Here is a 25,163-nt window from a genome sequence, read left to right on the forward strand (position 1 = left end):
CTAACATTAGCTAAAGTGATAATATTCATCCATTTCACACAACTCAAATGCAGGACACACACACAGAGAATCAGAATTTATAAAATCCAAACAATACCCAGCCCTAAACAAACATCTTTCAAACATTTAAAACCAACACACCCTGAGTTATAACTTATAAAGGGGCTGAACAAAAAACATAAAGCTATTTCTTTATTTTATCATCATTTTATCGTAGTATTATTTTAAAATAGACTCTTTTTTTGAGACTTAGTAGCACAATCATTTTTATTTAATTGTTTTTGTAATAAATTTGTTATTAATAGTCAGTAACAAAATATCAGTATCATATTGAATTTAAAAAGTTTGGTATCACCCATCCCTGATACACACTTTGTCTGTAGCGCTGAGAGGGAGGTGGAATAGACCCAACACTAACGTAATGTGTTTTCATAAGAGGAATCAGGAGTGTATTTTTTAAAACCGGTCTGAGTCAGTTGTGGTGACATCAGTTGTTTTTTTTGTTAGGCTTAGGTAAATTCCACTTCAGGCAAGAGCAAAGCAAACAAAAAACACCTGAGCTGGTGACATCATGTGAGGGGGGAAAACTGCCCAATCAGCTGAAAGACTAAATGTTTCTTCACTCATAGAAACTCAGGTCTTTACCTTAGGGGTGGAGGCTTTTACACAGCAGGCTGCAGAGGAGGGACAAACCTCAAATAACCCATATACTGTGTGACTTTGTGTGAGTGTGTGAGCTAAAAATAACCGTCTGCCACCTATGTATAGAGCTCCTGAATCCTAAAACACAACAGATGAGGTCACCTTCCAAAAACCTGCACAATGCTCCCTACTCAGGTGTGTGTTGAAGAGTTTCTGTGTGTGTGTGTGTGTGTGTGTGTGTGTGTGTGTGTGTGTGTGTGTGTGTGTGTGTGTGTGTGTGTGCGTGTGTGTGTGTGTGTGTGTGTGTGTGTGTGTGTTGTAATTGCCAAAATAAACTTTCAGATTGCAGCATGTGTGCGCGTCTTTCATGTGTGATCAAGTGTGCGTGATGTGGGAGGTAAGCTACAGATGAATTTTGAAACCTTACCTCTCATCTGAAATTAACCAGTGGTCTTAGGTGTGGCTGTTATGCTTGAGATCAAGTGTGTATGCGTGTTTCCTGTGTGTGTGAGACAGTGAGCGTATACATGAGATTCAAGGATACAGAGGAGTATTCAGTTTCCCTGGAAGTGAACCTTCCTCTTAGCAGGAATGAAGCAGTCATTGGATTCCCCCCCCCTCTCATGAGTGTGAACAGGACGCAGACTTATTTTCTAACAACTCAGTCTCAGTCTCAGTTTCACCCTGCCTGCGTGCAAACAGGTGTCAAGCTCAGACCTTGCGCTATTGAGCATTTTTGTGGCATATATATTGTTTTTGTATTCATAAAGATTGTAAAGAAGTAGGGTGAGATGAGACAACAGGGAGTAGGATTATAAAATCACATAATATATCTCAATTTTTCTCCCTGCTTACCATTACTGTGGTGCTGGTACACTGTCGTCCATAAACATATACAGCTATGCTTTATAGTCTACCTGTGGATCGTGTGAGCACCTGTTACTGCTCTGTAGACTGGACTTCATTCAGTTTTTACTGTGGTACATACTGTAGTTTGTACATCTTCAAATTAATCAGTAAAATTTAACAGACCTGTCTTCAAATTCAAATGAAATGTGTAAAACCAAAATTATCAACATAAACAAGAAGATGAGCCCATTAAATTATGAAATGAAAAATAAGTAGAAAATTCATGATGTTCTAAAAAGTTCTAAAAAGTTTAATTCAAAACACCAAAATAACCCAGTTCTACATCTTATCAAAACTTCTCCAGTAACATGATATCTGTACTCGATCTAAATTGTGATTATTGGTTTTGCTCACAGCCAATCACTGCAAACGTTCTTCAGTGTACTGCGACATGTGCAGCTATTGCAGAAGCTGTATCCCATACAGTCCGTCATGTGCGGTGTAGTTGACGTATTTGACTGGAAGCTCAACACGCCAAGATGCCACCAAAATGTTCGATTGTGGCGTCTGATAAAAATAAATGCATAAGATACAGAAGGATTATGTCAGGAATGCTTCCTGTCTCTTGATGGGTATCGAATGAATTAGAAAAAAAATGATATTTGCTATTTCAGAAAATCTTATAAACATTTTGATTTGAGCAAAACACAGTTTGTATACAGCTGTGCCTTATTAGGTCTTATTTGAGTCTAACATGATAAACTGTGTTACCTGGACAGACTGATGTGTGGTTAGTTTGGCTACTTTATAGCCAGGCTATAAAGTTGCTAATGTAATTTCCTGCAGATGAGGAAATTTAAACATCACATCTGTCTATTCCACGCAGACTGTTTTGTAGTCTTACCTTTGGAAATGTAAAGTTACAACTTGCACATAATGCAATCACACGTACGTTTTGTTTTTACCACTATCTTTATATTTAGTGTTTCTTAAACAAGTCCCTGTGCCTTAGTGACCCACTACCTCTCAATGCCAAATAAAAAAGAAACTCCCAGCAGCATCTCTATTAAAATCTCCCCATAAAAGGCATTGTTCCCTTAATGTTCTCTCCCCAGAACCATGAAGTTACTGAAATGGGCCCCTTGGTAATGTTTTTACATATTCTACGTTTCACTTTCTTGTGAGACTTTCAGTACAGTAGGATCTCATCCTCTCACAAGGCCACAGCGGTACAAATATCCATATTCCAGTATGTTTACACTCTCATAGTCCGGCTGTCTTCACTTCTGGGACAGAGTGATGCAATGCTTTATTTGGCATACCGCATGTTGTTATGGCTAGCACGGCTCCAGTTATTTCTCCGCGATTAGTCAGGCCTGTGGTGAGGTCCTATCTGCGTGTTATGCTCCCACCAAACCAGGGGCCGAGCTTGTTTTGTGAAAACGACAAAGTCACATGAGTGTTTGGATAGTTGTTTGGAAGTTTCAGTTTATATGAGAATGTTGATTTTCCCAGAGAAAAATACTTCACTCAGTTTTCTTTAATAGAGAAAAAACACATCTTACTGGACAGAAGCTGAAAAAAAAGAAAAACTCCTTTAATTTCCCAGGAAAACACCAGCGTGATAAACAGTGGGAAATAACCGAGTCACAGTGACTCACACTAATAAACAAATCGTAAAAAGAAAAATGAGTTGATTTTAATTTTAACAAATATAAATGCTTGAGTTGGTGGAACTGTCATTACACTGTCATAACCATGTCATGACATGAGTCAAAATTAATGTTTATGACAGTTGTCATTAAGCGTTATTTTAGCATTGACATTGTTTGCGATGTCTTTGTTTTATTACACTATCAAATGCTTTTGAAACACTGTCATGAATAATTTCCTGGGCTTCAACTAAAATGGTACCATTTGGACTTTACATAAAGATATCACTGAATGTTATTAGGCCAGTTTGACACAGTTATAATGGTCTCATGACAGCCAGTGACAGCTTAATGTAATATCAAAACATGAAGCTGACGGTTTCTTTACATTTGGTAAAGTCAAGACATTTTTAATCAAGATGCTTGTGTTCCTGACAGGTGTCCTGACATGGTTATGACAGTGTAATGACAGTCTTATGCACACCTTGTTCATACTGCTGCAGTACTACTTTCTATATATATATAGAAACATACAGTCCGTCATGTGCGGTGTAGTTGACGTATTTGACTGGAAGCTATATATATATATATATATATATATGGTATAAGTTTTAGATTTTAAAATTTCCCTTGTTTTTATTGATTCAAATTTTTATATTTCCTCTTGATTACATTTCTTGTTTACTTATTTATCACTTACTGTTTTTATTGATGCTTCTTCTATTTTGCTATCCACTTGGCTGCTTTAAAAGTGTAAATTTCCCTGTTGTGGGACTAATAAATGATCCTGCTGTCTAGTAAGTTTCTCCTTCAGCTGTTTGGCAGCATCAGCAGATGAACTCCACTCCATATTCATCTCCTTTTCAAAAAAAGAGATGAATGTATCGTGTTGTTTGTTCCTTGAAATGTTCTTTCGTTCCTTTAAATAGAAAAACACTTTAGTGCGACTTTGGCCTCAGATATTATCCCGCCGTAGCTGCAGGGTGACCTGATTGTTCAGAGGGTTTAAGAACATACGTGTTTTGCTGCTGAAGGCAAAAGCTGCTGTTGAGTAAGAATGCTGTGGGTCTTAGACAGGCTCAGAGGTCTCGCCGGTCAGATCCTGTTTGTGAAACCTAAAGAAACAAAGTCTTAACTTAAATATAGAGCATTATAGGCAATGTTTCCGTTTTCTGCAGCTTACCTGTAAACTGGATGTACTCTTTACTTAATGCATTTTAGCATGACCTCCTCCTCTTTCTCTTTCCATTTCCTCTTCTTTTCACACACGTTCTGCTTCTTTCTACATACGCTGAAACAAAAACTCACATTTCTGTCCGTGCCTCCTCTAGGTGCTTCATCCCAAACATCTATGCCGCTCTGTGCACGGCGGTGCTGGTGCCTCTCATCTGCCTGGTTGCAGTGGTGGTCGTATTCATCCACGCCTACCAGGTCACTCAGCAGTGGAAGGCCTACGATGACATTTATCGCGGAAGAACCAACAGCACAGGTACCCTGCAAATATGTAAACATGTACACAAACACACAAATATGTGCAGTGACACGTAAGCATAGATTTGAAAATGTGGACTCTTGTGCTTCTTCAAGAGGCAAAAATGTTGCACATGGAACGATAAGAACTCAAGATAAACTCACTTACATTATAATCAAACAATCTCTCGCTGTGAACATACAAACCACAAAAACAAGTGACCTGTTACCCAGATGCCCTCAGGAAGTAGACTGTATCCACCCCTATTTTTGGGTAAAAGTTCCAGCCCTTATTTTGGTTCAGCTTACAGGCTCTGTCTCTGTCTGCTGTGTGTGTGTGTGTGTGTGCCCAGAGGATGCATGGTACAGGAACAAAACATTGGCAAAACCTGCTTTTTTGAATGAAATACTGCTGACAGTTGCACTTTTATTCAGCCATTGTACTTATTTGACTTGCGGGCATAGTTTGGATTTTTTGAAGCAGGGTAGTATAAAGCACTTATCCATATTCAGTGTGTTACTTAGCTGTAGTCAGTAGCAAAATGTGTTTTAGCCATCTAAGTGTAAATTTACACTATTTTTAGGATATTTTCTCTGCTTTACCATACAATAGTTTTACCTTGCAGAACAAAGGAGTTGCATCTCCAAACTAGGAGCTCAATGGTCATCTGACACAGCTGAACACAGTTTAAAGTATAATGCCAGAAATGTGTTTTGTTCACACTGATGTTCTTCTGTGTTTGGCCTGAATGCACTCTGTGAAGTATGATGTGTGGCAGCAACCTCAAACTTCTACTTTGTGCAATATTCCCGTTTGCTGAGAAATTACCATAGTACTGGTGGAGTTCTGGTCAGCATGAATCAGTCACATTTGTTTAGTGCAGTTAGTCACTTTGCCCGCACATGAAAATCCCGGCCAAACCACTTTAGTCCCTCAGTGTCATGGCTGTAATCAGTGGCCATCGGTGAGAATCAGCAGGCTTTAGCTTGTTTTGCTCAGTCAAGGCCCTCCAATGACAAAGCAAAGCCTGAATTAGTGCCAGTCCTTTGGCTGGCAAGCAGTTTGCCCCACACACTGTGTGTGGCCTCTGAAGTCATGTAGGAAACCAAAGCAGTGCTTTGCTGAGCTGCGGGTAGGTGTGCATTATTAACAAGAGGGCAATACTTTCTGTTTCACAAACCAGGCTGAGGCTAAAGGTCAACCTGTAGGATTTTTACCTGACAGGAACATTTTACTTTGGAGAACAGTGTGCCTGTACGGTGTGTTAAATCAGAAAGTAGAGAGGAAACAGTCAGTGCAGCAAACATGGTTTCAGCAGCTTTATTTATCCTGAGAGAAAGAGAGAGAGAGAGTTAATGCGGGGAAAAGGTAGGCACAGTACATGCTATTCAAAGCAGCAATCTGAAGACCTGGCTGAGTGTGTGTGGCTCAGTTCCCTTGAGGTGTGAATATGTGTGTCCGGTTTTGTGTAGAACAGCTGCACTGTGAAAAGGCTGCTCATGAATGGAAATTCAAATGAATTCAAAAAAACAGAAATTAGGGCAACAACATTCTTTATCAAATCTCAGGCAGCAATGGATCACTTTTAATTACACTTTTAGTTTTTATCTGATACTACAAGACAGAATACAACATGCACACAAACAATGGACTGCATTTAGTTGCAGTTTTCCTTTCTTTTTCTTTATTATAGCTTTTGGCAGAGTAATATATCAATATTGGCTTTGCCTCAACATGTCCAGAGTCCAAAGGGGAATAAAACAAATGTTAGAGAAAGGCCTATAATATTTTATTGTTCTATACACAGGCTACGCCTCTGCTCATTCCCTCGACTGACTTATATTTGTCAGAGTTGGTTTAAAAAGCTACAGGCGCTGCTACAACAGCCCTGGTCAGTTTTTAGTCCTGCAGTAAGCAGTTATCCCACAAAAGACAGATCAGATATGTTCGCAGGATCCTTCTGTGGTATCATACTGTACATGTTACCTTGAAATAGGCTAAATGCTCAGTGGTTAAAATGACTTAAAATGTCTTGAATGGGATTTTGACAGATCTTAAAAATTGATGAGATTAATGAAACAGATCTACTTTTATAAAATTGCATTGTTCATGATTCAACAAAACCAACATAGAACAAATAATATCTAATGTGCAGTCGGGTCAGGATTTATTGGAGCATCCTCAGCTAGTGGACATGAGGTAGATAAATGTCAGTTTTATAAAAGCAAGTAAGACAGGTGAGCTGTTTCAAACCATGTGCCCTGATTCAGAAATCTCTCTACCTTTCTTTGCCAGTAGGTACATGAAATAGGACTAAAATTATAATGGTATTAAAAAGGTTTTAAAGAGTCTTAAATTTAACTTGTATTGCTCCATGGCTATTTTACTTCAGATGGGTACCTTTATCAGACTCATAAATCTAATGTGAGCTTCACCTTGATGGTCCCATCCAGTTACGATTTATGCAGGACCTGTTGATGCCTGATGACGATGAATTTTAGGCCGACAACATTCTCAAACACCTTACCGCAGCGAAAACTGATGAGATAAGCTGAGAGCTAATCTGTGTGTGAGAAGCCCACATGTAAAACTCACACAAGGCCGTGTTCTGACGTCAGTGAAATCAAGCAAATGCACCAGTGTGTGTGTGTGTGTGTTCCTGTACCTCAGAGAAGATTGGAATGATGCCATTGTGCGACTTGCCAAGAAAAAAACTAAGGCATAAACTAAACTAAATTTACGATAGTACCTATTCAGAGCACATCAGTCAGCCCTTATCACAGCCTGCACTGAACCCACAAGGTGTGTTTGCGAGACATGATGTTCTTTTGATACAGAAGTGAGCAGACTTTTCGTTTTCAACAGAGCAGTGTTGAATGAATAACTATTATTATTGTTGTGTGTTTATGGCTCCAGGTGTTCCCTGACTGCCCTTTGATCGTTGATTGTTCAGGAATGTGGAAATAAACAAATACATGTGATAGATGAGGTTTGATTGCAGAGTGCTGTGTTATGTACTTTGTGTTTGAAGCTGTGCAGTCACTTTATTTGGATGCCAGACACATGCTTACATTTTGCTCTCATAGCCTCGTTATCAATAGCCTTGAAATGCCAACACTTAGATGTTCGAGACTCTCATGCCTGGTTTTACCAGATATATTATTTATTGATACATTCTGCACATATCAAAGAATTCAAGTTGATATATTTAGCTAGGAGTGTTTTATTGTTGTGTTTTTCTTTGCAGGAATGATTTGCCCCATCATGCCTTGCTATAATAATACCTAATTTGGCCAACAAACATGGAGATTATTACCTCAGATTGATGTAAACATTAGATCAGCAAAGCCTGCTCAGACTAATGCCACACAAACTAGAGCTGTAAAGTTGAGGTTTTTAAGTGCAGTTTATTTAAAAAGCAACATTTAGATTCAGTGTTCAGTGGTGAAAATTAAATAACTGCATTTATTATTTATTTAATTCCATTTGATACTACTTCATACTTATTGTCCACTACACTTAAAGGAAAATATTGTACTTTTTCCTGTACTAAATGGGATTTTACATTAAAAGAAAACATTAGATAAGCTTAGAAAATCTAATATTTGTGCACAATTTGTGGAATACTAATCACCTCTTGGCACATTTCTCTCAGTTGCTTAAATTCTACCAAAGACACGTTTCCCCTCTAAACCTCTCAGGTGGTTTTGTTTAAAGAAGTGTTTGAAGTAAAATGATCTAATTTAATAAAAAAAAAAAAGAGAGAAATGAACTCAAATTTATGTAGCAGAACTTTCATTCCAATGGTATTTATCATATCAGACTTTTTTTTACCTGGTTTTGGAACCACTGGACTAAACTGGATATAAAGTCCTTAAATGCATATCGACCAGCTACTACATCAGTATTAATAATCTAATGATGTAATATAATATATCAGTTACAGGAGCCATTTTTCTGCAGAATGACTGCATTTACTTTTGATACTTTAAGTACATTTTTATGCTAATACTCCTTTTGTATACAAAAGTAAGTATCTGTAATACAAAAATACACAACAACAATCTTTTGCAACCTCAGTACTCACAGTAATGTTCTTACACTTACCAGAATATTCTCTGCAATCAGTATAACTCAATAAAAACCGTATCTCTTTCTGTGCCTCTATGTTCACACTTGGTTCACACACACATTAGCTTGTATGCGGGGTGTTTGTGAGTGCCGAACACGCACTTATTGCAGCTTGTTGTTATTACAGCTGCTGACCTCGCTGTGACAGTAATGTCAGCACCGTCTTGAGTTTCTGTTTTTGTTGAACCCTCATTCTCCTCTCAGTTTGTCTTCTCACACCGGGAACCAGCTCTGATCAAACATGAACTGGAGCCTGTGAAGGAAAGTAGCTCACTCATGTCCAGTGAAAATCACAAGGAGTAGTTCTGAGCAGAAATTGCACTCGCGGGGGTTAAACTGTTTGTTTACTTTTCATCTCTGCCAGACAGAAAGATACCCATGACATCATTTAGCGTCTGTCTAACAGAGCGCGAAGACCCTCTCTCTCGTGTTCACATACGTGCAAGCTCGCACACATACAAGCACGTACACATGTGCCTCTTTCTGGTTCTTCTTAGTGGTATCAAGCCAAACATTCAGTCAGCATTTTGCAGTCGGCCTCCATTTGGCTCGAGGAACCTGCTCTTACTGCGGGAGCTCTGCCCTGTCCACAGACTGGAATGTGCTTACATGGTTGGAAAACTCAAACCCGGGAGGGAAGAGATGGAGAGACGTGCAAGATAGAATAAAGAGGGAGAGAGCGAGGGAAAATTTCATGTTTTTCTAACTTGAAGCAGCAGAAACTGTGAGAGGACTGAGTAAAATAGCAAAAAGCAACGGATGAACGGGCTCATTAAACAAATTTATCAACTCTGAGAAACCATATACTGAAAATAAGACAGAATAACCAGAGTGGGTGCACAGAGCTCAGAGAAAAGTGTGAAATAACAATACTGAAGCAATAGGAAACAATGACAAGAGTATCAAGAGAATAAATTATGACTTACAGGAAATAAGTCTCAAAGGGAAAGGGAGAGGCCTGAAAAGTAAGAAAAGAAGGAAACACTGCTAAGACAGTATAATAGGGTTCAGCCAGAGGAACGGTGCAGTGAGATAAGCAGCAGAACTCGGAGCAGAGTGGAACTGACAGGGTGGTGGAAGTGGCACCTAAGTGAGGGCTCTTTGTGCAAACTTGGGCCCCGTGCCCTGTGTTTCCATCCTACTTGTGAAGTGAAGTGAACTGTACAGTCTGTCCTACATAACAGCAGCCAGCAGACGACAGCTGGAGTGACTCAGCAGCAGTGTCATTTTGAATTGGTGTATTTTCCATTTAAGTGTTCGGCCTTCGGTGAAGTTGATTCTTAAGGTGGTGCCTTTAAAATCCATTTGTTATCTCATGCATTATATATTCTTATTGTGCCCTCTTCAGCACAGTCAGTTTGATAACATGTACTCCATACGGTCGTGGTAAACATGACCGTATGGAGCATGAATGAATGTTATCAGCAGCACATCATGTTCTCTGCGACACTAATGAAAACACAGCCCTGCAAAACCCAGCTGCCACCCCAACACACACACACATACACATGCACACACACAATAACACATGGAGCATCACAGATATTGCATGACTGATGACATTGTCTCCATACTTTCTCTAAGAAAAATGTCAGGAATAATATAAATAAATGACATGACATGACACCCAACCCCCCCTGGGCTATGACTACATGAACTTCTGTTACTTTCTGAAATATTGCTAATGCATTGCTCTCATTAACTCCATAAAACCATCTTCTTTATTAGGATACAACCTTACAAAATTTTGTTTTTAGATTTGCACTGATTTATCAGAATATCAGCCCTTGTTGACTACAGTTGGTCTATCTGGCCATGGAGCTCCTCACTGGGACTGCACTCTGTGTGTTCAGCCCAATTAATTAACATGGAAGCCAAATGAAGGCGGGCAGCTCTTCGGGGCACTTTTTGTTACCTCTGCCCCCTGTGTGTCCCTACCAGCCATGAGTTGTCTAATAAAGATTTCTTTCTTCCCTGGCGCAAGTGAATAAAGTGAATAAAAAACAGACAAAAAAAGAAAAATAAACAACCGCAAAAAAAAACAAAGGCTTTCATCCAAACCGTTATTTTAAACATGGGTAGCGGCCCAGTATTTCCCCATCAGTGCCTCCATGTTTTGACTTGTTTCAACAGCAGCCTCCATCATGTTCTGCTTCATTATTTCCTCCCGAAGGAAACAGGCTATTAGATAGCAATGAGCTGTTTTATTTATCAGGCCTCTGTCTCTCTGTTGTGATGACTCACTCGTGACAGTTGACTCAGTCTGCCGCTGATTGGCAGCGCTCACTTTGTTTGTCCTCTAATTAACTGTTCTAATAAAAGGAGAGGCAATGATTTTTCAAGCTGAGACCAACAACGTGAACTGAGGTGCAAGGATACAGCAAGTGGCCTTAATTCAGTCTCCATTTCGACGACTGAGGTTGTTCACTTGAACTCTCACATCATGAATCACAGGCAATCATTAAAAAGAGTATAAGTGTCCTTACTTTCGTAGATAAAGTCTGAGGCTATTTGTGTAGTGTGACATACTAAATGTGATGTATCAGCCCTGGCAGAAAGTAGGTTAGCAGGGACACCAGTTGCTGCAGGAGAGCTCAGTTTAGAAACACGTGCCGAAAGACCTCCTGGTGGTCTTGTCTTATCTTAGAAACACTTGATGCAGTCCAAATACAGAAGATGCGTTCACTTGTTTTTCTGCATGCTGTTTACAGTGTGGTGTGCATCAATTGCATACAGCATGCAGGTGTAAGAGAGACCATTTTAGCATGAGGTCACATGTTTGTTTGCTTTTCAGCAGGCGTTGGATAGCATGTGTTTGAGGGTATGTTTTTAGGGGTGTGCAAGGGCAATGCCATTTACTAATGCTGCATTCAGGTGCATTCAGGTCAGAACAGGATCAGTAAATTCCCCATTAATATATTCTGGGTTGTTTTTCAGACTTTACGGGGTGTTAATGGGAATTTTCTCAATCGTGAACAAATTTTTCCAATTATTCTGACAGAATACAGGGTTAGTGGTTAAATACAGAGGAGAGCACACCTATATCAAGAATAGTGCTTCATAATAATGATAATTTATTAAAATTATGTCAGTTTTTCAATTGGAATATATGCATGAGTCATGAGCATAGACCCAAAGGTAAAGTGAGCCAAGGTGAAGGCTTGCCACAAGGTTTTCCTTCTATACAATGAAAATTAGCCACATTTACACATTTACTTTTAGCTTAGTAAACTCATCATCTCTATTTGTACCCTACCATTGCTGCTTTTTGAAATGCACAGTATCAGTGTGGCTACACGTTTAACATGGTTGTCTATGTGTAAGTATGCCATTTCCACAAACAAACTGATTGTGCACAATTGTTCCTCAGTCAATATCTGCATTAGTGGCACCGCAAATGCTCAATAGATGGAGCCCTGAGTGGGGAAAATGGGAGTACAACCCTGAGTGCATGCTTGCATGTGTGCCTGCTTCTTGGCATACATGAAAGCGTCTGTGTGTGAGAGTGTGTGTGTGACTGAGGTCCTCTCAGCCAATCTTATGTTTCTGCTCTCCAGCAGTGTGCAGCAATCACTAGTTTGGGCCTTAATCAGGAGTCCACATGTGCACCACGTGGTCTCATTAAGACTTTTGGAGCAGAATAATCGGTGTACAGCAGTGCAGAGTTGAGGCTGTAAGAACTGGTTCATTAAACAGCTCCTGAGGCCTGCTCCTGGCTGCTACAACTCCAACCCTGCCAACTGATTGGCAAACTTAGCACTCTGGGCTTGAGTACAGCACCCTGCAACTGGATGTTGGATTCTTCACAAGTAGACCCCAGACAGTTCGGCTTGGCAGTCTCTCCTCCTCCACACTGGAGCCCCCCAGGGCTGTGTGCTCAGCCACCTCCTGTCTCCCCTCCTGTCCCCCTATGCGACTACAACCCCCGACATGGAGAGAACTCTGCTTATGGATGACCTCACCATCATCAGTTTGATTTCAAAAAACGATGAGCGCTCATATTGGGAAGAAGTCAACAGTCTTGCAGAGCAGTGCATGGAAAACAACTCACTGCTCAGTGTCAGCAAACCTAAGGACCTTCTTGCTGATTTTTAGAAAAAGGAGGCAAAGACGCACACACTGTCTACATCAGTGGAGCTGAGGTGGAGCAGGTAAACAGTTTTAGGTCCCTGGGAATCAGGATCACAGGGAACCTGTCATGAACATCACGTCTCCAGTCTTGTGAAGAAGACTCAGAAACAGCTGTATTTCTAAAGGAAAAGAGGGCAAAATTCCTGTGCTCAGTTCCTATTAAATTTTACAGAGTGATAGAAAGCATCCTGACTACAAACATCACAAACTGGCATGGTATGTGCATGACCCAGGACAGGAAAAAATCTCTTGATTGAAACTGCCCAGAATATCTTTGGTATCAATCCACACAGCATCAGTGATATCGGGGAGGTGAGGTTCCTGTGCAGAGCCCAAAGAATACCAAAAGACAATACCTACCCCAGCCACAGTCTTTTCACCCTGCTGCCATCTGGCAAGAGATACAGAAGTATGCACTGTTCTACCATCAGACTACAGAGCAGTTTCTTCCCTCAGACAGCAAGAATCCTAAATTTATCCTCTGCATTGCACCATAAAAATAGTTTTATTTAATGACTTTATATTTATTTCCTATCCAGTCCAAATTTATTTATAGAACACTTGACCAAAGTGCTGTGCAGATATATAGCAAGAACCATAAAAATCAACAAAGTAAAATAACACAATAAAAACAATAGAAGCATAAAACCATAAAAGCAAAGCCATAAGAACAATGCAACGCTCACAGTGACTTAAAAGATCAGACCGGACCAGCCTAACATGCAACAGCAACTTCTTCCAAAGTTTGGGAGCTACAGCTGCAAAAGCACAACCTCAGCACAATGCTTCAGCCAAGATTGTCGGACCACAAGGAGCAACTGATTAGCTGACCCGAGAGATTATGATGGGGTGTAAGGCTGTAAAAGATCAGAGAGATATATTTTAAGTAAACAATAAAATCTTAAAATCAGTCCTGACGCGTACCAGGAGTCAGTGAAGGGGGGCCAGTGTGGGGGAAGAGTGCAATGAACCTTATAACCTTGTATCTGCATAATCATACAGTAAATACAGCAGGTATTAAAAGCTTTTACTCATCCAGGATAGTATAAATAAGATAGAAGCTTATCAAGTGGATTTTATCATAGTCATAAAGTCAATACAATCCAGTTATCTATTTAATTTAGCTGTTGATATACTAACTTGTGCATATATTGTTTTTCAATCATCCTCTGTTGTTATTTTGTCTTCCAGAGGTGCCGCTGGTCCTCTACCTGTTCCTGCTCATCTCTCTGGTCTGGCTGTGGGCCGGACTCCATATGGGCTACAGGAACCTGTGGATGCTCATCCTCTATGTCATATTCAACTGCTTACTGGTGAGCTCATTGGCTTGGTTTATATACTTGCTTCCATGTCTATTTATTCATGTATGTGATCATTTGCACACATTCAGCAGTCCCTTCATGATTATAAACTGTCATCCTTCCTATCTAATCATTAATTCTGTCATTAATTTGACTGGAATCATCAATATAAATTTAAGTTGTCATCTTAGTTAATGTCCCCAGTGCAGAGTTATGAAGTGAAACTAATGTGAAGAAATGTTTTGATCTGCAGCCCTCAAGATGGAATTGGGTTGGATTTTGAGTTTGCAAAGCATTTTTTGGTAACACTGTCTATGAAAGTTGTCCATAATGTATTATAAGCACATATATTCAAGACATAAGGATAAGGATTTACAAAATTCTTTATAAATGTTTACAATTATGCACTACAACTTATAACAAGGTTTATAAAGTATTATAAGTGGTGGACGTAATAGATTGTATGTTCAGCATTCATAATGCTCTATACTTCAATGCCAAAGTGACAACAGTGTCTGAAAGAAGAGTCCTGGATCCTGGGTTACACAGCACATTATAACTACCATGACTTTAGCCAGTTATAAAGACACAGAGAACTGCTCTAGACCATAAGCTCTTAGTTTCTGAAGTGGAATAATGTCTTATAAACATCATAAAGATGCTAATAACCTTATACAGTGCTACCACTTTACTTGATGTCCACATAGTCATGTTATAGTGTGTTATTGATGCTTATAAGACATTATTGCATTTCAGAAATGTGTGATATGTCACAGAAGTTCTCTATGTGTCATTATAACTGCCTAAATCTATGGTAGTTACAATCTGCTCTGTAACCTATGACTCTTATTCTTCTTTCAAAACACTGTTGTTATGTTTGCATGGAGTTACAAAGCATTATGAACGCTGAACTTAGAATGCATTATGTCCACCACTTATAAACTATATACTATATAAACTTTGTTATAAGTTGCATGTATGATTATAAACTTTTTTTTAATAAAGTCTTATAAAGACATATAAATGCATTATAATAAATGTGCTTCTAATTATAATTGCGATTATAGACATGACCTTCATAGAAAGAGTGCTTGGAAAACTCCGAACCCAATACAATTCAGGTTTGAGGCTGCAAATCAAAACATTTCTTCACATTAGTTTCACATCATCACTGTGCACTGGGGACATTAACTAACATAACAACTTAAATTTATGTTGCTGGTTCCATTTTATCAGGTTGGACTTAAACTGACATTATTAAAGGTGCACTCCTTCATTTTGTTATACAACTCCAAAGATTAACTCTCGTCCTCTTTGACTTACCTCCCAGTAAAATGTTGCTGTTTTGAAACTATGCACACTGACGCAGAAGACAGCGCGGGGATTTGAGGTTGCGACTGGTCTCAATAAGAATATCTGGATGTGTGATTCTGGATTAACATTTCCTTGTGCGTGGGATGGGATCAATGTGTTGGCATTTCATGGACTGTGATATCAGAGGGCTTTCTGCAAATTATCACACATAAAATATTGATGATTTAGTCTACTAGACTGGTGTGTTTTGTGTGTGTGTGTGTGTGTGTGTGTGTGTGTGTGTGTGTGTGTGTGTGTCTGTTGATGTTTTGTTGACTTATAGAGTGAAAGAGTGATGAAGGCTACTTCACCCCACTTTGAAGCCGTGCTTTGATGTGTTGGCGAGGCAGAACAAGAAGAGCCTCGGGAGTGGAGAGAGAGGCAGGGTTATCACTGTGTCACATCTCTATGAAGTCTCTCACTGCCATCTCTCTCTGTCTTTTTTTGTCTCTCTCCACTTTCCACTTGTTTTTTTTGTTTTTTTTGTCTGTTTGTTGTCTCTCTCTCTCTCTCTCTGTTCGCCTCTCTCTTAATTTGCTGTGCCCTGTCTTTTTTTTGTCCGACTCTGTGTTCCAAGAATCAAAGGAGATAAAAGACGGGGCATTAATGAGGCACAAGATAACTCTTAACATCAGATATCTCCTCACAGTTGGAAACCATTTACACTTTTATCTACTGTAATTTCAAAGAGTTACGTAACAGACAATTATCAAAAATTATGGCTCAAACTCAGCTAATATTTCTGGTTAAAGGTCCAGTGTGTAAGATTTACATGGATTTATTGGCAGAATATGAAAGGAATGAAATATGTAATATTCATAAGTAGTGTAGCATATAATCACCTGAGAATAAGAATCGCCCTCTTCTACACAGTCTGCCATGTTACCGTCCTGTTTCTATAGGAGCCCAGATCTGACAAATTAAAAACTGGCTCTAGATATTACTGCTCTAGATGCTTGCATTTTTCGTGAGCCTCACAGCCACTGTAGTTTCTTCTACATGCGTGGAAGGGGAGGGTGAGATCAGGTACTTACAATCTGTGAACTTGCAGCAAGATGCCACTAAATCCAATTCACTGGTCCCTTCAAGTTTACATGGGACTGAGGAGGGACGTTAATGCCAAGTCATGCACCTACAGCAGCCCATTAACCTGGCTGACTTTTTCCGGACTAGTAAAGCTATCTTTCCACCAGGAAACTCTTAAAATGACCTTGGTACTGTCTTCCCTGTCACTCTCTGTGACTGTGTTTGATGCCAGTCAGGTTGCGTTCAGTGGGGAGCTGCTGAGGCTGGTTCTGTTTCCCCCTAATGGCAGCTAAGTTAGCAGAAACGCTTTAAAATGCCTCACGCATGATCTGCTCTAACAGATACCACTTTCCTCAAAGTGAATTATTTCTAGCCAACAGGCAAGAGTAAGGTTTGAGTTAGTAAAACCCTGAAAACATCGTCCTGCCATACTGTTGCTTATAAGCAAACTAATGAAACTTAGCCTAAGTTCTGCACTACTAAAATTTGAAGATTGATTGATAATTGAATAGGTTCCTCTATGCCCAAAGACTTACTGCTCTGGTATAAAGATGACACAAAAGATGACGTAAATCTAAAATAGTGTTTCACTTAAAACACTAAAACTTATTTAACACTAGTTTTAACATGTAATTCAACAGCATAGGACTGTAGCTGTGTAAATGTTTTGCAAGCGAGCAACTCAGTAATATCCAGGAAGCTCTTCTGACCCAGCTGTCTTTGGTACAACAGGCTCTTTTCTTTCCAGTCTGGTCTATAAATGTTTGTGGTGTCTTCTGTCATCGTCTGAGAGACACCACCTTCCTGTTAAGTGTGCCGTAAGAGGCCTGTGGTAACCTGTGGTGATATGTGGCGTCCACATGCAAAGACAGCACTGTTGCACCAAAGTAAACTTCTCCTGTTGGTGCAGTGACTAATGAAGAGAAGTGATGTCAGCACCAACGGTTGATGTCGCACTTAGCACTTGTATATGAGGTCCAATAGAGTTTGTCCCACTCTGTGACATCATGTGGTCAGTTTCTTCAGCTGACCAAAACTGTGGTGGCGCTCTTTAAGGTCAGTGACCATAGTACACTCCTCAAATGTGGGGATAAATATTCTCAAAAAATCTAGCAGTTTACAGGAGAGTAGAGTATAAACCCTATTCAAGTTATCTCAATATTTGTAGTATTTACCTGAGATAACTCATTTTTTCTTGTATTAGTGTCAAGCACAAAGCAGTTTAAGCTCCATAAACTCAAATAAACAAAATGCACCAAAACTCACTCAAGTGCATAAAACATATTATTCAGATAACAGCATAATTGATGTCACCAGTTTCATTTTTCTTTTGACTGAAGTATAACTCCTGCCTCAATCCCAAAGGAACAATTGAAAGTTCAAATTAAAGTCTTTCTGTAGTGATCTTAATGTCTTCTTGTGCTTCATTTAGGCCTCCAAGGTCTCTGATGTCAGCCTTCAGATAACACAAACATACAATCATGCACACACAAAATCACACATAAAACAGCTTTTGCCTGCTGCTGTAATCAGCTACGTTCCTACTGAGAGGGGAGAAATACCACATAAAAGGACTTCAAGCCCGCCTTATAGATTGCCTCCCATTGCATTCAGTTTGCCCTTGGCATATGGCGACAAGTTGACCCTCGCAGCCAACGTATCAAACTCGCCGTTCTCTGAAAGAAAAAGAGGTCTTTTGGGATGTAACTATGGCAATTGATTTTCAATCCCAGCTCCTACATTGCAGCCTCAAAGCTCAGACTAAAAGGGCAGCCCGTGGGGTTTGGTCTGGGTCTGCAGTGGGAATAAAGGAAGATTCATCTGAGTGGAATAGACAGGTAAAGGACAAGGACATTGATTAGGAGCAAACAAACTCATCTGACCCAGTTTTCACAAAGCGCTGCTCAGGAAAGATACTCGCTGTTGATGATTGCTGTTGCCATGAACCAAGAATGGTTGCAATTAGATTCGTTGGTGCGTGCATGTGCACTTAATTTATTTATCTGTGTAAGGGAAAAGATTTGCAGTAAGAGGGCTGACATTTTGTGTTGTTGTGGGACTTCCATTAGGGAACGAATGAAAGTTTAATGAAAGTAAATGGGAACCTGATAAATGAGAGTGAAAATGTACTTCTCATCGAACTCTGTGCACACCTTGAATGGCAGTTGGATTGTCATGGTTCAGAACAGATGTGGCTGTGCAAAGATATATGAATGCATATCTGTGTTAATGTCTCCTGGTACCTTTGCAGCAAGTTCTGATTAAAGTTTGAAGTCGCCTGGGAGAAAGTCCTGTTTTTGTCCATCCATCCACCCAACCTCGTCCAGACACATTGTACTACGTCAAAGGCCTGGTGTGTCTCATACAGCTGTGGACGGGTTTATACTGCAGTCACTTGAAAGTCTGGTGTGTCTTTCCGGCGCTAATGGGTACTGTGCGTGTCTGTATGAGTCGCAGAGGGGTGGTGACAAATCGTCTATACCTGATGATTTGGATATGAGAATGAGATGAGGCTAGCATGTTAGTATTGGGACTTTTTATTAATTTTATTAATTGTAAAAAAAATTGGATAATGATGGTAAATTAACAGTTAGTTGCACCCCTACAATGATATTGTACTGTTTAAGGTGGTGCATAACCACCTGTTCCTTGCCTCACTGCTCCACTTGAGCTATTTAAGCACACTATGTTATCCTTTATTCAGGTTTTTAATGCTATCATTTTCCATTTTGTTCCATTGCCTTGAGGTTGGAAGCCATTACAGTCAGTCTCTGCTGCAAAGTTTAGTAGGGCTCGTGTTTTTGTTGTTTCCTCCATGCCGTGAATTTTCCATGAGGAGAATTTTCCATGTTTACCTTGGCGTTGCTGTTGATGTGGTTCTGCGGCACACCTCTCAACAGCTGATTACTGAATGCCATTAAACAGCAGCAGATGTTACAGCTGTGCACAGCTGTGTGCGAATGTTGCAGCACAGATCGCTCCTTGGTTATCCGGCGCTGTGGTTGTGGAAAGCGACCTTTAGTCTCCAGCAGGGTATTCAGTAGAACCAAACTGTGAAACTGATCACACTTGCAGCGATAATGAAGAAAATTAGGCCTTTTTTCTCTTTTTTCTCCATTTTCCTTCCATCCCACATTTTCCATTATACCACACTGTTAATCTGATTCCACATCTGTGCCACATCAGGCTGAATTAGAAGACAATAATCAAATCACCAAAGCGCCACCCCTCATTATCTCCTCCTGCGGCGGCCTCTCTGCCGGTAAACCTTACCTCGTTGTCATCCACAGCAGTGAAGCAGCACCATGCTCCATTACAATTCAATTCCACCCCCGCTTCCTCATTCAACCTTTGTACTTGCCTAAAAATAGGACACAGGATATCTGTGTGTTATTATGGAAAAGACGACCCGGGCCCACACGTGTCCACACACACGCAATCAGTTGTGTGAAGCCTGCGATGAGTTAGGATTTAGGGGAAATAGATCTGTTGCTTTTATGGGCACTGAAAATTATTTCCACACAACACAACATGCTTTTTTCCATGTCGGGATTTAGAGGAATATTGAATCAATTATCCGGTTTAAAAGAGTTTAGAATCACATTGTCCTCAACAACAGCATCATCGCTCCAAGATGATTCAGTTCAGTATGTGGGTTTTTATTATCTTCGCCAGGTTTAAGCTTGTCGGAGATCATGCAACAGGTTGTGTATGGGTGTGTGGAAGTGACCCACAGGGCTGGAGCTACTGTCCACCTCCACAGATAATCTCACATACAACTGAAACCATCAGCGTCATATTTTTAGTGCACATTTTTGGCTATATGCTCAAGGATTTGCGTGGTTTCAGTGAGTCACAATTTTAGAAAACCTTGAAAAATTTATGTTATTGATTGCTGCTGTTTTATGCAGACTGTTGACTTCTCATTCCTCTTAACCAGCCAGCTTACCTCGTCTATTCCAGGCCACATTTTGGCCTTTGTTGTGTCTCAAAAAACTGACATCTGTAGAAAAGTTTTATCTCATCTTAAACCAGAGCATCTGTACATTAATTCCATGCCCAATAAGTTATGATCCTCAGAAGACAGGCAATCTTGTGAATAATTCTGCTTGGTGTATTGGAGCGTTAATGGTCCGCTAGTATACAAATGAGAGATAAAGACATCCCTGTAAAATCGACTGTAACACACCTAATTCCAAACAGATTTTCATGAAATTTGGTTTGTTATAAACTTGAGGAATTAAACATGATACTGGTTATTCGCTGGAATTAAATTCAATCACTGGGGTGATCTAATCAGCTCTGTATGCCAAAACATTAACCTTCTGAATGGCCACAACTTCCACTGGGACATTAAGGCTCTGACCAACATCAAGACTAAATTATTTAGAGCTCAACCTTTTGTGAGTTTCTCCAAAAATGTGGATTTCTATCTTGGCCACAGATCCCACAGAGATGGAAACAACTAGTCCTTCCCAACTTTTTAAGAACATAAAGTTGTACCCCCTTATTTTGGAATAAATTACGCAATTGATAACATATATTTCTAAAAACAAAACCCGCTTTTGAAATAATTCACACATAAGAACAACACTTTTTGAAGGTTTTGTCTATGAACTCATGTCATATGTCACTCTCCTGTCGGGTGAAAACATGCACTGTGGTGCTGGGCCAGTCAATGTGAGTAGTGTAAATCTTACTGACTAAATGACATGTGTGTCGATATCGCCTGCATATCAAAGTGAATCGGAAAATAGTCTTAGCGATGGTGTATCTGACGTTTATTGTCTGAAAAAATATGACCCCACCATAAAACATCTGCTTTTACATTGGAGTTTGGTTTAACAGTCTGTCCACTTGAAAGACTGCCAGGAGCAGAGGGTATTTAAAGTTATTAATTCACATAAATTGAGCTGGCCTACCTTCTAATAACGAACCTTGTAAAGAGCATGAAATAATGTAGTAAGTGGAGCTAAACCTCTTTTGTACTTCTCTTGGCTCATAGTAAAAAATCATGCAATAAGCTCAAACTACAGTCAAAACAGACAGCAGTGGGTCCGTGATTTCTCTATCTGTTATATTGCTGTAAAGCCACTTGTAATGTTCTAAATAAATAGCAGTGTTTAAAGTGAGAACTTTGGACCCATTTACTGTTTCTTTATTAAGTTTAATTAGTTGGTACATGGGAACCCAGAAGACTTGGTTGTAGTTGCATTAGACTATTTTATGCACCTGCACCAGAGTAGACTGTACAAAAACACTATTAAAAACTTTGCATACATTTGTTTCTCTGTCTGCATAACAAAATGTGTGCTATACTGTGCTATACAAAAAACCATAATTCAAAATCTTGCCAGTCTCCACTGGTTGCATCTAGCAGTTGCGTTTGTATTGCAGTACGTGCTTCACCGTTTCTCATCATCCACACTCCTCAAACGTCCTACCTATTCTTTTGCTTATACATATATATATTTTTTTTCTTATTCTTGCCCTCACATGTTTCTTTTCATGGTCTTTCTTCCATCTCTCTTTTTCTTGATCCAAGCTTTGCTCCCCCCTCTTCCCACCACCTTCCCTGTCCTTCCTGCTCTCTTTAGGTCTCTGCTTTCCATATCTAAAGACGTGGCCTCTCCAGTGATCAGGGAACACTTACATAACAGGCCTATGGCAGTAAAGCCTGTTCCTCAGGCTGCACCGCCTGCTAATGATCAGTGCTAATCACCCACGCTGTGGTGGACGGCAACGCGCACGCCCATATGTGAATACGCACACCTGGCTGCTTTTGTTCACTGTTTTATGTTATCACATGAAAAAGGTTAATTTCCTTCTTAATGCTCAGGCGCAGAAAGTGCAAACAAAAAGTCATTACAGTACAATCCCTCTACACAACACTCAATGTAGCTCCTATTTTCTTATTTCAGGATAAACAGCACTGAGAGATGGTTTATGTAACTCTTTAAGAAACAACAGCCTGTAAAGCACATTCATGGACCTGTTATGTGTTCCATGTGTTTTATTTGCATCCCTTTTTTCTTCCTACAAGCTACATGTTCCTGTTTTACAGTGCGCTCATAAACACACAGTTTCCAGTTACCGTTCCTGTTGTCTTCCTCGTAATGGTGATTGCAACCATCAGTGCTGTTTATACGCCCTTTTCTAAGTCAATATCCCTCAGTTATATGAGTAACGATGATCCCTTTACTACATATAGAGGCGTGCTGGACAGGTTTACTGCTCTTTGTTACTCGGCTGTGTGATCTGCTGTTTCTTGTGCTGTGTTATAGGACATAAAACAGAAGCACGAGGATTGACAGTATGTAACTTTATAGTTTCATTATGTAACAGTATTGCTTGTCATGAAGAAAAAAGGTTAGAAGATTCACTTTGGAACAGTTTTTACCAAATGACACTTGACATATCCAGTTACTGCTTACGACTGATTAATCTTACTAATGAATTATGAACGTTTATAACTGGCAAAAGGAGCTGTAAAGTCTAAAATGGTGCATGCTGAAAATGACAAGGTAAACAATGACCCTTTTACAGCCGACGACATGAAAAGCTGCACGCACATTTTGCCAATGGAAGTAGCAGTCTCACCAAGTCATCCAGAGGAGGAAATGATCAAAACTGCTCATATTCACAGCAGATATTGAGATACTAGAATCTGGTAATTTGATGTGTTACCATTATGCCAAATGAAATTTTTTGACTATTAGGATGAACTGATGGTGGTTAAATGCCAATAACTTATTAACAAATATGTGGTGAAGCTGACAGGTATAAGTTCAGTAAGTAATGAGACTGTGAGGCTTAACAGTACAGATAAATATGGGCTCACTATTTGGCAAGCAACAGGTCATTGTTTTATCCAATATGTTGTGTTTACAGCCTAATTATAAACCATTTATTCATTTATGTAATTAAGGTCGCTTTATTTTAATTTCATGTTGCAGAGAAGTAGAAAAACGGCAGGAAAAAGTGTGAATAAGATTGTATAAGCTGCTGGAAAATAAATAAAAGCTACAAAAAAAAAAATCATGATGACAGTAGTGATATTGAAACATCTGTGGGTGAAAGTAAAGGACAGTGTGTGCGAGTTCTGTCTTCTCTTGCCCATGGTTTAGATACCTTAAAAAGGACTCAAAATGTGCTTCAGTTTTACTCTTAAAAAACTTTACTAATCTTCATGCATGTGTAAAGACCATGCATGTCAGTTGCTCTCCAAATCTTGATTAGAAATCTGTTTTACTGCCCATCATGCTGTCCAGGAACCACAGTGTGTCTGACTGTGTCTGTGTGTGTGAGGATGGATTGTGTGTTTGCTTGCACCCGTATGCACACACATTCACACATTCGTGCCTTGCTCTCTTGTGCATTCCATCTCTGTCTGCCGTCATCGCCCGGTGATGGGTGTTGTGAAATACAGGACGGCCCTGTGGTATTTGACACTCCGGTGTTTTGGGGTAATTCTCAGCCCGGTGCTGTTGACCAAGAGGATTTGGTAATGACAGGGAAGTGGAGGAAGCAGAAATACCAGGGTGCCAATGATGTCATGGCACAGTGATGAAGTAATTGTCCATTAATCATGCAAGGAGCGATGCTGCTGCTGGTAATGATGTGGAAGAACTTTAATTTTTAGTGCTATACCAATGAGTTCTTTAATAATATTGTATCATGACTACAGTTTGACTTGATATAACAAATTGTATGCTCATGTTTTACAATTTGAAAATATGTACTTTTATATCCCTAGCATTAAAGAAATCATACCAGAATCAGAGAAGTTATAGATCCCATGGCTGAAACCAACTCTAGATTAATCATAAATGATGCTGAGAAACTCTGCAAAAGATAAAGGAACACAGACAAGGAGAACGTAGAACTTATTTCTTATGCAAGGCTGGTTTCTCCTTATTTCTCTGCAGGGCCTGTACGTGTTTGCAGTTTACTTCATCATGCACAACCAGCTGTGCTGGCCGACTAAAGCCAGTTACACAGTGGAGATGAGCGGCCATGACGGTCCTGACTCGACCTACCAGGGAGGGGGACCCACCACCGTAGGAGGCGACATCAGCAAATCAACTCAGAATCTCATCAGCGCCATGGAGGAGGTAAACACACAGACACACTCACAAACACATACGCACACAGCTTAATGGGCCATCAGAGACAAACAGATTTAAAGTATTTAGCAACGTTTATGCTCTATACTCCACAGCTGTTTTTCATAGGGCTGTACAAATAGGTCAAAGCTTCCATGCTTCTTTCACAACATTGACATTATTTATGCACAGTCGCACATAAAAAACCAGGCCACACTAATATTAAACTATTTGTAGAATTAGATTCCAGTGGTCACACTAATGTCAGCACCTGGAGTTTTCTTTTCAATGAGGGATTATAACTTATTATAACATTTTGGGTGCACTCACTTTAGGTTTCACCTCCACATCATTTAGATTCATTCCCAGTCATTTAGGGAAACCATCTGAGCACTTGATGTTCTTTGCTCCACCGGAAAGGTGGTGCAGATAATCTCAGAAATTGAGTAAAATATTATCACAACTTAGGAATGATAGCTAAAATCATAGAAACCATAAAAAC

General features: G+C 39.7%; 1 protein-coding gene across 1 annotated transcript in view; it reads left to right on the forward strand.

Annotated features, from left to right (window-relative positions):
* The window catches only part of adgrv1 (adhesion G protein-coupled receptor V1), a 162,278-nt gene that overhangs the window by 124,733 nt on the left and 12,382 nt on the right, over positions 1–25,163 (forward strand). The window contains exons 91-93 of the mRNA XM_084728141.1: positions 4,475–4,632; positions 14,068–14,189; positions 24,485–24,670. Coding sequence (XP_084584267.1) covers positions 4,475–4,632; positions 14,068–14,189; positions 24,485–24,670 — 466 coding nt within the window. The remainder of the gene's footprint in view (positions 1–4,474; positions 4,633–14,067; positions 14,190–24,484; positions 24,671–25,163) is intronic.

Source organism: Lutjanus erythropterus, chromosome 10 (assembly GCF_056507025.1).
Source record: "Lutjanus erythropterus isolate fLutEry1 chromosome 10, fLutEry1.hap2, whole genome shotgun sequence".
Taxonomy (NCBI): domain Eukaryota; kingdom Metazoa; phylum Chordata; class Actinopteri; order Lutjaniformes; family Lutjanidae; genus Lutjanus; species Lutjanus erythropterus.